Genomic DNA, 14,787 nt, shown 5'->3' with positions numbered 1-14,787 from the left:
GGGCCCGAACTGACCCACCTTGTAACCGCTCGGGACACACTTCACCGAACTGACCCACCTTGTAACAGCTCGGGACACACTTCACCGAACTGACCCACCTTGTAACAGCTCAGGACACACTTCGCCCAACTGACCCACCTTGTAACAGCTCGGGACACACTTCGCCGAACTGACCCACCTTGTAACATCTCGGGATACACTTCGCCGAACTGACCCACCTTGTAACAGCTCGGGACACACTTCGCCGAACTTACCCACCTTGTAACAGCTCGGGATACACTTCGCCGAACTGACCTGCCCTATAGATACCTCTGAGCTCAAGACCGCCTCGCTCAGAACTTCGCATCACTTGGCACCAAAACCAAACAAGTCGTACCATGCCTGACACTAAGGAAGTTCGTGCCCAAGGGTGCCGCGCCTGACTGACTTGGGATCTGACGTTTGGCGGCAGCACCCTAAACGGCCACCTGCCACCGCCACTGACACCGCCATCTCCAGTTAGATGATGGTTAGGCAGCGACGGTTCTGTCTCAGCAGAAAGGACGACGGCCAAATTGACAAGCACAAGGGTAATCATACTTGACCTGACAAGGGCCCCGGGACGAGTGCACGAGGTGACTATAAGAGCCCCCTGCCCCCGACAACGGAGGTATGCAAACTTTGTGCTATCTGGTATTACCTTGCTTTTGAAGGATTCTAACTTGAGCTTCGGAGCCTCTACACCGGGTTCCCCCCAGAGCTTCTCCATCTCCTCCATTTCAGGTTCCCTGCTACCCCGTTCGGAAGCAAGGCAGCGGACAGCTAAGACCGGCCGGATCGCGCTCCATCAGTAGCAGTTGCGCGTTTTTTGAATTTGAAATAATGCCCGTCGTCACATCTCCCAGCATTTAAAGACGGATTGGCGCATTTTTTGACTTTTTGGCGCTTGAGGAATCCGGAAATCTCCTGACATACGCACATTTCACATCTTCAGTCAACCGGTTTGAAGTACGGGTCAAATCCTCCCGTTACCTCGCAAACTCCCCACGCTAGGGCAAGATCCTTAGCGCGAGGAGTGGGGGGCAATTGATGGAGGAAGATTTGGCCCGACCTCTTGGCCACCCAACACGTGGAAGCAACCGAGGGTGACCTGGCAGGAGCGACAGCTCGGCACGACAGTACGCTCAAGGCGCGAGCTCCGAGAAGAGGAACCAGCGGTCCGAGCTCCCCAAAAGGAGCCCGAACTCTCCCTTTGACCCCGAGCCTTACGAGGAGCATGAAGGGCAACAACCCGAACTGGCCCACCCTAGGGCAGTTCGGGCCACATTTCTATCCGAACTCAAGACTTCACTTTGCACACCACTCTGGCACTTCATCTCCAGGCCACTGAACTGAACAACCGTACCTGACACCAAAGGAGTCCGTATCCTGAGGCGGCGCGCCTGACTGACTTAGGATCTAACGCTTGACAGCCGCACTTCAACGGCCACCTGCCACCGCCACCTCCAGTTACAGAGACGGCTCCAACCAATAGAGCAGTGGCGGTTGTCTGCCCAACAGAGGTGATGACACCCGAACTGGCAGAAGTGCCGAGGTAATGATACCCGACCTTATAGGAGCTTGGGAGTGAGTGCGCAAAGTGGTTATAAAAGGCCCTCTTCCCCCCAAGAACGGAGGTACGTGATAAATTTGCGGCATCTGATTTTTTATCTTGCCTTTGAGAAAATACTAACTTGAGCTTCGGAGCACTCTCACCGGGTTCATCCCCGGAGACTACCTACTTTCTTCCCTGTTTCAGGCACCTTTTGCTCCAGTCAGAGGCAAGATCATTGACAGTTAGGACCAACCGGATTGCGCTCCATCAATATAGAAACTGTATATTAATACAAAACTATAATTCATGTGTGTAATATGTTTTTTAATTTTGAATTATATGCATGTTAATTTGTAATATTGGGTTCCATCTCAACAAACATGAGTTAAGTTTCTCAAACTGTAACAGCCTTGTCGGGGGGGGGGGGGGGGTAAGCCCACGGAAAGTGCATTTTCTTTTGGGTACTTTCCCATTAAGACCCTATTTGTTTTTTAAGTTATTTATCTGAGTAGCTTATCTGGGTAAGTGTTTCTCAAGAAATATTTATTGAGTATGTGTATTTATGCATGTTCTTTTATTTCCTAGGTAGATAAGAGAATGACCATTTCATCTATAAAAATCCATTATTAAAAGGGACATTTTTTGTCCCATTCAAGTTTTCCCCTAGGTTAGAAGGTTATTTACCCACCTTGGAGATGGGGGTGACACCTAGGAAAATAAAGTTTCCCTAGTCCCCACATAAATATGAAAAATGAACGTGGGTTTCTTGGTCCATGGGAACCAAAATCCCATTGATCAACTTTCTCCTCTCTTAAAATCCAAAAAAAGAGAACACTCCCTAAGTGGGGAGATGGCCAAATTGTTATGATATTAAAATGCCCCCCCTCTGGTACACAAAATTTAGGTCTCTTTTGGAAAATTGTTTTATTTACCTTGTTAACATTCCTTACAAAAGAACATGAATAAATATATAGGATTTTTATTGTTTAGTCCACCCCAACAAATCTTAGCTCTATCGTACAGTTGGGGTAGGTGTCAGCTCAAAATTGATACCAATACATGGGCATCTATTGGTGTTATAGGTGGGGGTATTTTAAAATTTGAATTATTATTTAGGTCTGTAGTGGAATTTAGAATTCTGAAATGGACTGCAGTATAGTTTTCACTAAATATATTTACTTGGATAAATACATTCTCAAAAAAATAACAAAACCTAAAAACAAAGAACAGGCATTGTAGAACAAATGTCTTGGGCAAATAGTAGTGACCCACATGAAGACTAGTGGAAATCTTGAATTCCTAACTTGATGAGGGGTAATTTGGCCCGACCTATCAACACCCGGACATGTGGAAGCGACCTACTGACTAGATGATGACTTGACATTCCCTTCCACCTCAATGAGCCAGATCAGCTTGGGTACGTTGACCAAGACCAAGGTCCGAGCAGCTCGTGATGTCTCGACCTGTCGAGGTGACACGTAGCCAACTTTTAGAAGCTAGCCAGCTGCCTCCGAGCTCTCCCAGATCAAGCCGTATGTTTGCAAGCCTTATCTTTATCCCGCTTGGATCGAACGGACTCGATAAGCCTTATCAGTTAATACTATGTCCACCTCCTGGTACGGAACGGATTCCTAGTAGCATGGACTGGGGATCTCGGAGGTGTTTTCATAAGGCCTATGGTAACTCATCTACATAAGGGCACCAACCCAAACGACACAAGGTGCATGTGATTATTTGCTCACTAACCTTATAATATATAAATTTTCAGCTCACACACAAAGTACTAACTTATGCATTGGAACACCCACACCAGATAAACCACTTCGGATCCTCAGAGTGTCATTTTTCTTGCAATTCGACCAACCAGTAAAGTGGACCAACGTCCAAACTACCCTCATTATAACTAAAGAAGAGAGCAAGTAAATTGGCTCAGGGTTTAAATTATCAATTTTTGCACTTTGAATCCATTTCCACAAAGTCTGTATTGTCAGCTTTTGATTTTAATGAAATTCTATGTGGTAAGAGATTCCTAAGAGGCTAGGTGGTTATTTCAAATGGTTTTTAGTGAAATTCAAATTGACATGGCCACATGGGGAATTCCGGAATGTTCATTTCAATTCTTAGGAATCTTGATAAATCCTTATTTCTGCCGTCAAAAACACAAATATAATTCTTTAAGATTTATAAAGCCGAAAAAAATACCGCTAAAGCTTGTAAAAAATGAAACTTTGTTTATTTTAAAATATTCGAAAATTTATGTAAAAATTATTCCAAAATATTCTGAAACTTTGTCTGAAATATCTAGGCCAAATATTCAATTTGACATTTCAGTGTAGTTCGCCAAAACTTGTATATTCTGAAATTTCATTTAAAGCTATGCTAGCATTAAAATAAAGTTCTCTGCCAAAATCTCCCCCGCCCCTACACATTTACCTGTTGATGTTGTTATGCCATTTTTTCTCTTTCTTTTTCCTTTTTTTTATTCACCCTTTTAAGTTAATGATCCATGGTTGCAAAAGAGCGGAAATATCCTGATTTTAGGCATTGCAGGCTTGCAGCCTTACAATTTAGCATCTTCTGGCCTTGCTCAACTTTTGAAGTTTGAACAAATACTATTGTCGGGTGATTCTATAGGTCAGATGTCTACACCCCAAAAGTTCTTTTTTCTTTTTCCTCCAGCCCAAAAAAGTCGATGATCTCCATTTTGCTTGTCCTTGGAAGAGACAAACACTTCAAGTATGTGGTTGAGAATTATGGTTTTTGATCATGAGGAGCTGAAACCCAAGGCATGTGATCTTATGGGATCATCGAGTGGGTTGTTCTGTTCTCTGAAACCTATCCTATACAATCTTTATTTTGTATCAGATGATTTTAGCCATCAATTTGGTGCCTATGGGCTACGACCATCCGGTTTATGTTGACTTTTGACAAATGATTTTGCTAGTTGGGTGTCGGGAGCCATTAATCAGTTTCTCCTGCATGTCGCAGTTGTGACACATAGGGACCTTAATCCTACGTACCCAACTTTTGAACACATTAGATCACGGCCATAGGCTTCACTTGCATATACAATGCAACCATCCCAGAGACGCTGATTATTCCTTGTGGTTTGTTGAAGCAGCTACTAAAGACTTAAAATCCGCAGCAGTAGTAGGGTATTTAACAAGGGATAGACGGATTAATTGCTACTTCTATCAGAACATTTACAGCAAAGTACCCCTGAATGTGCAGAAGTTATTAGCCTTAGAGAGCTATTGGAGGTGGCACTTAATCCAAAGTTACATTACAATATTACATAGCTGTACTCAGGATCTTTAACACTAGCTCATTCTTTAGTCAAGCAGGCAATACGTCCCACCTGTATTGATGGAATTTTGTTCAAATTCTACTAACAAAGTCAGAGCATTGTTGCATATTTTGAACTTGGTTCTTGCATTGTAACCAGTAAATCTGAAAGCATCTTTAGAATTTGGGTGTTCAGAAGTTTGGCATCTTATTCAAATGCCTCAAAATTTTCTCAGCCATCTGCCTTGTGTTTACATCCCCGCCATGGAAAGCACTTACCAATATAGAAGGCAAGAACCTGTCCTGTGATAAAACAGAAACAGATCTGCCTCCATCTCTCACCAAGAACCTCTCAACCAGCCAGAATGATTTTTGTTGCACACTCTCCTTTCTATGCTCCCTCATAACATTCAAGAGATGCTGGATGGCATTCATTTCATTCAACAAACTCACACTCTTGTCCACATCAACCTTGTCATCCAACAAGGTACATAGAGCCGAGAGCGCAGCCTCAACCACCTCAACATTTTCATGGTCCAAACAAGCCAACAACCTTTCCACAGCCTTGTTATCAAGCAAGCAAAAGGTGGTCTGTGAAGAACAAGCTCCTCTGTGAACTGGGCAGATTTGTGTACTCCGCTCCTTTGATGAATGAAATGACAGAAGCCTGGTTATCTTGGAGTTGGATTTTTTAAGTTGTGGTGGTCTTGATAGATTTATGGATTCTGATGAAAAGTTCTCTAACCCAATTGCTGATAGTTTCTGAATTTCATCACTTTCTGTTCTTATGAGTAGTTCTGTGAAAACTGATGCGAGGTTATGGCTTTTTGCTAGTAGTAGCACTTGAGGTTCGTATAGTGTAGTTGTGAATCTGACAAGAATGCCTACTAGGCCTTCTAGGTATGAAATAGCAAACCTACTTGCTCTTGTTCCAGTTATTTGGATTTCATTTATTGTTTCAAGGATTGTAGGGACTGTGTTCTTGTGGAGGAGGGCTAGATTGAGTGTTAGGTTTTGGCGGGGAAGCCTAGCTAGGAAGTTGGCTGAAACTGCATGTTTTTCAGTGATTCGGTTTATTTCTGTTGGCTTCTTGATTAGGCTCTCTGGTTGACCTCTAGTCTTACAGAGCCTTTCAGAAAGTGTGTGCCCTATGTAGGGTGAAAGTGTTATGAGGAGTTTAATTGATGCAATTCCAAGTTTCTCATGTGGAGAATTGATCAATTCTATCAGGTTGTAGCTAACTTCAGTCTCTTTGACAACAGAAACAATGGTCACTGTTGCTTTAGGGGCATTTGTGAGGCAGAGGAGGATCCTAATGAGGTTGAATTTGACCTCATCTTGGGATGAACTCTTCAACATCTGGATGATTTTGTACACAACATGGTCTGATGCCATTGTGCGACCTTGGGTGCTTACTTGGAGGTCTTCTGGAGCTTGATCAGACTCAAGTATATTTGCAAGGATTGCAATAGATTCTTCCTTAGCATCCATGGGCTCATTGTCGGTTGTCCTTTTGAAAATCTCTTCAATCATGATTGGCACCGTACCAGCATTCACAAGTATTCTTCTGTTAGGACTGTAGGATGAGATCTGAACTAGAGCTTTTAATGCTGCCTTCCTCGTTAGGGAGTTTCCACTGTGCACCATCTTAATCAGAGGTGGAGAAGCTCTCTCAGCCACATGTGTTCTGATCTGCCGTGCAAGAATAATTTCTCCAAGGCACCTTGCCATTTCCATTTGCATCTCTTCTGTACCTGTTTCAAATTTTTAAGAAAACAGAAGTGGTAGAGTCTTGCTAGATATTTGAGTTAAATTGGTGCAAATCATCTGGTTATGGTTTCTTGGGAGATAAAATGCATATATCTATTTAGAAAGTTTAGTAGTTTAGTGATTCTCAATTGACGATTATAAGCCATTCATGAAAATGGTATTTCCAAATTTTCATTTATGGATGGATATAGACCTCCTAAAGGGAACTTTCTCAGAAACAAATAGTGAAGACATTTCAAAATAAATAACTTGTTCAATTTTCTGATCAAATAACAATTTTATGTTTTTAAGTGGAAAAACCAGTATCTACTCAAATTCCAGGTGATCTTGACTCAAGAGAAGCTAGGAAACATCTTTATCATGGACTCATGGTTGCTTCATTTTGTCTCCATTTATGTAAGATCTGTTTGGTTTATGTCCTATTTTAACCTTTGCATTGGGTTGTAACCTAATGGTGTGTGTGGTCCCACTTTAAGTTACAGTGGGCTTTACATAATAAAAGGTTTCTTTTGTATGTGGAAAGTGAGAGATTTTTAGAGAGAAAAAGAAGCAGTGAGAGAGGGTGCTCTTGGTGTGAGAGTGTTTTTTTCCCTGTTGTTTGAGTTCTTTGGGTTTGAGAGAGCAAAGGGAAAACAGGTGTACAAGAGTTAAGGGTTAGTTTGGGTTCCAAACCACATGGTACCTGTATTGCTTCTCATTCTCTTTTATACTGAAGAATGGTTTCATCTCTCCCGTGGATATAGGAAGTAAGGCTGAACCACATAAATCCTTTATGTTCTTGGCAACTTCGCAGAACTTGTTTTTCTTGTATTTGATTGGATTTAATTTGTTTTTATGTTTCTATTGGGTTCTCTTGGTTGTTGTTTTATCTCAAACACTGTGGTTTCATCCTGTTGGTGGTTGTTGTGAGCCTAACAAGATCAAACATATTATATATGATGTTATCATAACAAAATAACCTTTTTTTTTGAGACATGCCAGAAAGATGATGCTCACATGTAAAACCTGTGAATATCAGCCATTTATTCTACCATAGTATGTATTGAAATAGTTTATTCAAAATTTAATGAATCTTAAAGAGAATATATTTGATCAGAAGGTTTTGTTGAACTAGTGATGCATATCATGAAATATTAAGACATTATGTCACACAACTTCCACCCCCTTCTGAGGAATATTAGTCTCAGGAAAAAGAAACAAGTAGAAGGAATGCCTACATGGAAAACTACAGTATTAGGTTTTTGTCATCTCTGCATAAGTGAATGTGCAGATGAATACACACAGAGGGATACTGATGATGCTGCAAGATTTGATGATATACCTTCAATAAGATGGTGTAGAAGTGGTTCCAAGAGGCCATTCTCTGCCATGCACATAACATTTTTTGAAGATGTTTCCAAATTCCGTAGGATTTCATCAGCTTTCTCAGCAGCAAAGGGATCATAAGAATAGTTGTATTTCATTGTGATCAGCATCAGAATGCCCCCAGTAACTGATCCAATCTTCTCACAAAGTGATTTGCACCTAGAAATTTCAAGCAAGAACAGCAAAGATGCATGTTTCTCTGGAAGGTAGTTACTTGACAACATTTTGATTGTTGTTGGAATTGCCTTTGTCTGTTCAATGGTATCCTGCAAAGAGATCCAAACCATGTTGCAATTTATCAGATGTAAATAATTTTTCATTTTTAAAGTCTCTCTCCCCCCCCCCCCATTGACCAATCAAAAGTCTCATATAGTTACATAATACAGTTACTGTTGTCATACCATAGAATAGGAACATCATCATGATATACAGGGAATCCTAACACCATGTAGGCAAGGAAAGAAGGAAATATGCAGTGAAGGTTTTATACCCATGGTCAGAAATGTCAAATTCCCAACAAGTAGCAAGTATAAAAAACTTTTTTGATTTATAGTGTCGATCTCCTAAAGAAATCACTTTCCCTTATATGGAATATTAAACTCTTTTGCCAATGTCAGACATGTTTCAACCCAAATGAACCCAATATGCCTGTTAATTTTGCAAAAATTGTCATAATTGAAAGAGATTTCCCTTATATGGAACATTAAACTTATTTTATATATAAGATATGAAAAATGATAACTAGAAGAAATGGTCATCCAGTACAACCACATAACTAGTCAATTATAAAAACCATGGTGTAATGCAGGGATCAGTCAAGCATTAGTTGCTCCTCATTAAATTTGTGTTGCATTGGTAAAGGAAAAATAACAATATTTCATGGTTAGAAGTTAGAACGAATTAAACCTTGCCCTCATCATCTTCCTTGACTAGTAACCGTAATGTGTCCAGTGTTGCACACCTAACCTTCCTGTCTTTATACTCCAGAACATGAGCAAGTAATGATAACATTCCCATGTTACGTGCCTGTACTTTATTTTGTTTCTTCTGTTGGCAGAGATCTTGCAAGTCCTTTAGTGCCTCAAGGATCATATTGTCTGAGCTGGCTAATGACAAAGCTGCCCGGGCAACTTTTATCCTTGCTGCTTCATTTCTTTCCTTCCACTCTTCTATTGTGGTCTTTAAAGCTACATTGGTCTTTAAATCTCTAGTTGATAGTTTTTTCCCTGTGGTTGGGCAGATTACATCTGAACTATCTTCAAACTTCTTGAACCACTCTGTTATAGCCCTCCTCTCATAGGTCACTCCATTTTCAATGGTGACTGGATCATCCATGATTTTCTGTGTGAGTGGACATATGAAAGCTTCATATAGAGGCTCAATGTACTCAGCCACCTGTGGCAATGTTTTCAAATACTGGTTACTACTGTTTCCAAGGCTCACTTGATCAATGAATTTCATGCCTTTAGGGGAGCCGGTGAGATGTAGCATGTCTATTGACTGGAGATCATCAGTGAAAAACTCGGCATTGATGGAATAAAGATCTGTTTCTATTGCTGTGTGTTCTTCCTCTGGTAACTGTTTCAGAGGCTGGACATGTATTGTCTCTTTAGTCTCTGGTACTTCAGTCTGACTGTTTTCAAACTTAACATTTTGAATCTCCTCTGAAAGAGACTGGACCTGTACTGCATCTTTGGTATCTGATGCTTCAGTTGGACTAACTTTAAAGTGAGCATTTTGCATCTCCTGTGAAAGAGACCTGATTGCAACTTCTGCATATTCCTGCTCTTTGAACATTGAAGATGGTATTAAGCTCAACCCCTCACCTATGTCTTTTATCACTCCCTCCAGTTGTTCTATTATGCTTTTGACTTCTGCATCTAGAATTGAATGGCCTTTGGTATGACATTTTTCCATGAGATCCTTGGCATGATTTATGCTTTTAGTTAGAGTTTGTAGAATCTCAATTGCATTTAGTGGTTTATTCTCACTAAACTGCAACTCAATTATTGCTGGAGAAGTTCGATCAAGATAGCATCCAACTTCCATGAAGTTCTCCTGTTCTATCTCAACACATACAACTGAGGCTGTGATCTCGGAAATTGTAGCCAATAGTGTCTGTCCAAGAACTACAATTGGACTTGTATCTTCAACCAGCTGAAAAGGAAACGAAACAGGTTATTTTGGTTGTAGCATGGGACCATTCCCAAGTTGCTTTTACACTTCCAACAACTGGCTACTTATTATCAGAAAGAGAGTATCAAACACACTGACCCGCCAAGGGCCTAGTTTATCATTATACTTTATTTCATATGTAAATATATAATTTGAAACAACTTAGTTCAAACTGTGCAGTATGACAAAATCAAAAGAACATACTTAGAATTAGCTAAGGACCATGCAATAGGTTTGCCCTTTCAAGTGCATGAAAGTGTTTCTTAATAAATAGCCCTACTTTAGGAGAAATAATTAGTTTTTTTTTTCATGCCCCTTGATAAACCTGCACTAAAAAGGCAAGTTTAGGACTTCTCTAGGAATGTAAGACCCATTCAGTCCTGCTATGGATTGCCTACTAAACAGGACTAGTGTCTCTGATACTATTATAGCTTGATAAGTTCCTAGAATGACTGAATTTGGCCTTGTGTGTATCCCGTGAAGGGGATGACAATGTAATAATGTGTTGAAGTGCATAGTATTACTCGGGTAATTAGAGAGAAATTTCTAGGAACTTACCAAGTTATCAAATTATCAAAATGAAGTGAACCACCCAAAGTTGGGAGAATGACGAACAAACCAAAGAGGGCCTTCAATTGTCATACTTGCATTAGTTTAGGACTAATGCTGATTAAATATTAATTGGGACTTTAGATTTCTTGGATGCAAATGCTCTTTGGAGACATCTTTTTGTTGTCTCAGAATTCTAAAAGCCACAGATCAAGAGTGTACCAAAATATGAACAGTAAGCGGATATTAAAGAACACGAGAACCTCTTGTTAAGATTACGATGCTTGGAGACTGATAGAAATCAACTAAGAGTGTAACTCTGTCAGAGTTCTGATTCTAAAAGCCACAAAGGAAGCTGTAAAGTATTGATAGATGGCATGTGTTAGAGAACCTGAGAAACCACTCAGTAAGATTAGGATACTTGGAGGCAGATGGGATCACCCAAAAATCCAAAACTACCATTCTGTCAGAGCTCTGATCCTTTTCTTTTTCTTTTTCTTTTTTCTGAAAAATAACAGGGTTCTGATTTTTATTTTCTTGTTTTCTTTTAGGAAGGAGGTGGGGAATATAGTAAACTTTGTCAAGGTGGTACTCTTTTGGCTCTTTGCTTCAGTTCTTTCCCTTCTCAGCTCTCAAGAAGATGACTGCAGCGGATTACCTTGAAAAATTAATGCCTGTAAAATGGTCTGTCCGTGCCCCAAAGTTGAGGCATGGGGCAGTACCTAGTGATAGCATATGAAGCAATTTTTCTGACCTGGAATGGTTCAATTTAAATCTCCAAATCCTTACAAAGAGTAAATCTGTTATTACCTTCGATTTTTTATAACTAAAGAAAATTCTATTGAGATTAAACTATTACCTGATAGTTTAGCTTTAACTGAAAATTTGAAGAGCAAATCTGTTATTACCTATGAGCTCTATCTTGTTTTCCAGACGAGTTTTTTTTCCGGGTTTGCCAAAGAATGAAAGAAACAAAAGGAAAAAAAAAGGAACTTGTTTTCCCAGAGTTTTCATTTAGTTTTCGTATTTACAAACACTGTTTATGGGCTGATAATTTTTTGGTTCATCTTAATCGATACTCCAAAGTTAACCACTATGTAATCTATCTGAGCTCCAATAGATTAGCATCATCCCTCCAAATTAAGTATGATCAGCCTTTATTTACAAGTTAGAATTTAGAAGACTCATAATGATAAACAAAAAAGTTGGAGATAAAATTAGAATTGCTTACCGACATATGACTGAAGTCAATGAACTGCTATCTCAATTGTTCTTCCTGGTAGGAGAATCCAACCTCTTATAAGTTCTGCACTCCTCATGCTGGCTGCTGGGGAAGATTTGTCATGGATGCTGTTCAAGAAGAGAATCCAACCTCTTATAAGACCTCTCTCTCTCTCTCTCTCTCTCTCTCTCTCTCTCTCTCTCTCTCTCTTAAATGACTTAGTCACAGTGGCCGGAGAATGAGCAAACTTGAACGGCTATGGATTGGTGGGAGATTCTTTTCTGCCATTTTTTAAAGGGTTACTTCAATGTGGAAAACCTGAGTACTGATTCGCATGCTGATTGAGATAAATCGTGGTGTAATATCCAATGTATTGAATCAAGCGGCATCTGGGTTCCGATATGAATGTATCGATTTATCTCAGTTTAAGAATTTAATGAATGTAGATGTACTCTAGCAAGTAGCAACCCATTGAAACGGTCTCTTCTTGCTTCTAACGCCATGGCTCATGCACTCCAAGCAGCCATGGACTTATCAAACATGAACTCATGCTGACGTTTGTGTCCCCAACCAGTGCAATCCAAGCTTAACGAACCACCAGGACCAGGTGTAACTGCTAGCCCAAAAGTTGATGAAGTGACCGTTTGAGAGGGTAGAGAAGGCTCGAAGCGCAGCGCGCTGCTTCTGGCTTTCCGAGGTGGCTCTACACTGAAGCTATATCTTTGGTGAAAAATCGAGAGAGCCCAAATCGGCTAGTTTGAAGGGCTGTCCTCATCCTCTTTGAATATAGCTTATCCGGAGGCCAGAGCGTTTCAAAGCAGCTAATTGCTGAACATTCAGCCCATCCCCACAAACGGGCCGTAAAGCCCGTCTAGAGTGAGCTGCACATTGGATGGATTCCAATTTGGTACGCCATCCATGAGATCAGAGGGTTCGGTGGGCGGTTGCTTCCATTATTTACTTACCTATGGGAGAACCCCTTACCCAAACTCAATTAATGCTGACGATGACATGGCTATCGAAATGAGAAGATTAGGTTAAGTCTTAAGAGTGAAGCCTAGTGGATTAGGTTACATACTTTTTTGACTTTTCTACATGTTTTAATTAAAAATAACAAATTAATTATTATTCTATTAGTTATTACCATGTCCACAATGCCTCCTATTACTATTTGTGAGCCAATTGCTTTCTTTTTTTAGACTTCTTAAGTGAGAAAATAAATCTACCCTTTGAAATTTGTAGCGTTATATCAATTTTTTTTATTATTTTTCCTTCAACATGATAACATTCCATCAAATTTCTTAATTCTTATTTTTCAGAGAGTTGAATTGTCGTTATTTTTTCCTCTCTATGCTGTGTTTGGTTGCAATGTAATTTTTTTTTTACTAATACAACTGTATGGAAGTTTAAATGTAAAAAATGTAAATTCTTGCTTAATTTTGATTTAGATTTTACTTAATTCTACTTCATATCTTAATTTACTTTATTTGCATTGAAATCAAATAAAATAAGTTGAAATATAAAACAAAAATATGTTAGAATTTACACTTAAATCATTTGCACTGCTATGGGTTTTGCATCAGCACAAATTTATTTGTATTGCAACCAAACACAGCAGCAATGATGCAACCATTGGTCTACCTCCTTGTAGGGGTGTCAATTGGACTGGATTTGGTCCAATCTGATCCAGTCCAATGAGAATCCATTATAAATGGATCAGGTCCAATCCAATCCAATTAATATGTTGGACCAATCCAATTCGATGTTTGGACCATCTAATCTGTTCAAATTCGTTTTATTTTATATTTGTTTCAACCTAAACCTGGTCAAACCTGGTCTATTGACACCTATATTCTTATTTTATATCAATAGACCAGATATTGGCTTAATCCAACCCAATCCAATATAAATTTATTATGAATGGACCAGGACCAACCCAATCTAATAATTATTTTGGACCAGATTAGTCTAATCCAATGTCTTGTTGGTCCATCCAATCTGCCCAAATTGATTTTAGATTGGACGAGGTCCAATCCAAAACTAATCCATTGACACCCTTACCTCTTTGGGTAAAATTGCACGATTAAAAAAGGATCCTTCATATATTCTAAATGGAGAGCGCAAAGAAGGGAGGTGAGGATATTCTTAGCAGTGACAAAATTCTCTTCTTCCATTATCTTCCTTTCCTTGGGAGTTGGGATCTATGAAGCCAATCCTCATTGTAAATCTTGGCGTTTCTTCACCATGCCGTCCAAACCCATTTTGGAATATACGGGCGTACGGGTGATTGGGTGAAGAAGATGATGATGATATGTAGAACGGGCGTACCAGTTCTACAGCCCATTTTATAACGTCAAGCTACTTATTATAGTAACGTTGATTAATTGTAAATTAACCAGAAACAAGATCTGATTAGACATTTCAGCTTCCAAAATCTTATCTGTACAGCCTTGCAGTTGAAGGACCCATATTTACCTCTATTTTTTTCAAAAAGAAAAACATTTACTTCTACTTTTTCTTGGTGTTTTGTTCTTTGGCGCAATAAAGGAAGAAACATTCTTTTTTTTTTTTCATGTGAAAAAAGAAATCATCAAATACTTGCATGATGCAAATGATTGGAATATTACTAAAATACCTTTTATAAATATTTAGACGATCAAAAGATGTAATTAAAACTTAAGAACTGAATTTTCTTAACTAATTTAATTAACTAAACTTAATTCGCTTAATTAAGTTATTTTCAATTATTAAATTAATTAAATTGTATAATTAAGTTATGGGAAATTGTCTAAAACTCACCATTAATTTTCAGTGTTTCTCTTAAACTCATCACATCTTTTCAAAACGT

General features: G+C 39.3%; 1 protein-coding gene across 1 annotated transcript; it reads right to left on the bottom strand.

Annotated features, from left to right (window-relative positions):
- Nucleotides 1–4,731: 4,731 nt before the first annotated feature.
- Nucleotides 4,732–12,711, bottom strand: LOC148863417 (putative U-box domain-containing protein 42). The gene is made up of 4 exons (XM_088975054.1): nucleotides 11,949–12,711; nucleotides 8,900–10,150; nucleotides 7,950–8,259; nucleotides 4,732–6,612 (listed from the first exon to the last, which is right to left on the bottom strand). Exons 1-4 carry the CDS (start codon nucleotides 11,952–11,954, stop codon nucleotides 5,051–5,053), a joined length of 3,129 nt encoding a protein of 1,042 aa, XP_088831180.1. The 5' UTR covers nucleotides 11,955–12,711; the 3' UTR covers nucleotides 4,732–5,050.
- Nucleotides 12,712–14,787: the final 2,076 nt, after the last annotated feature.

This window comes from Nelumbo lutea, chromosome 3 (assembly GCF_056320005.1).
Source record: "Nelumbo lutea isolate HS-2025 chromosome 3, American lotus-T2T, whole genome shotgun sequence".
Taxonomy (NCBI): Eukaryota; Viridiplantae; Streptophyta; class Magnoliopsida; order Proteales; family Nelumbonaceae; genus Nelumbo; species Nelumbo lutea.
The sequence above is the reverse complement of the archived record's forward strand: the minus strand, read 5'-3'. Positions and strand labels throughout refer to the sequence as shown.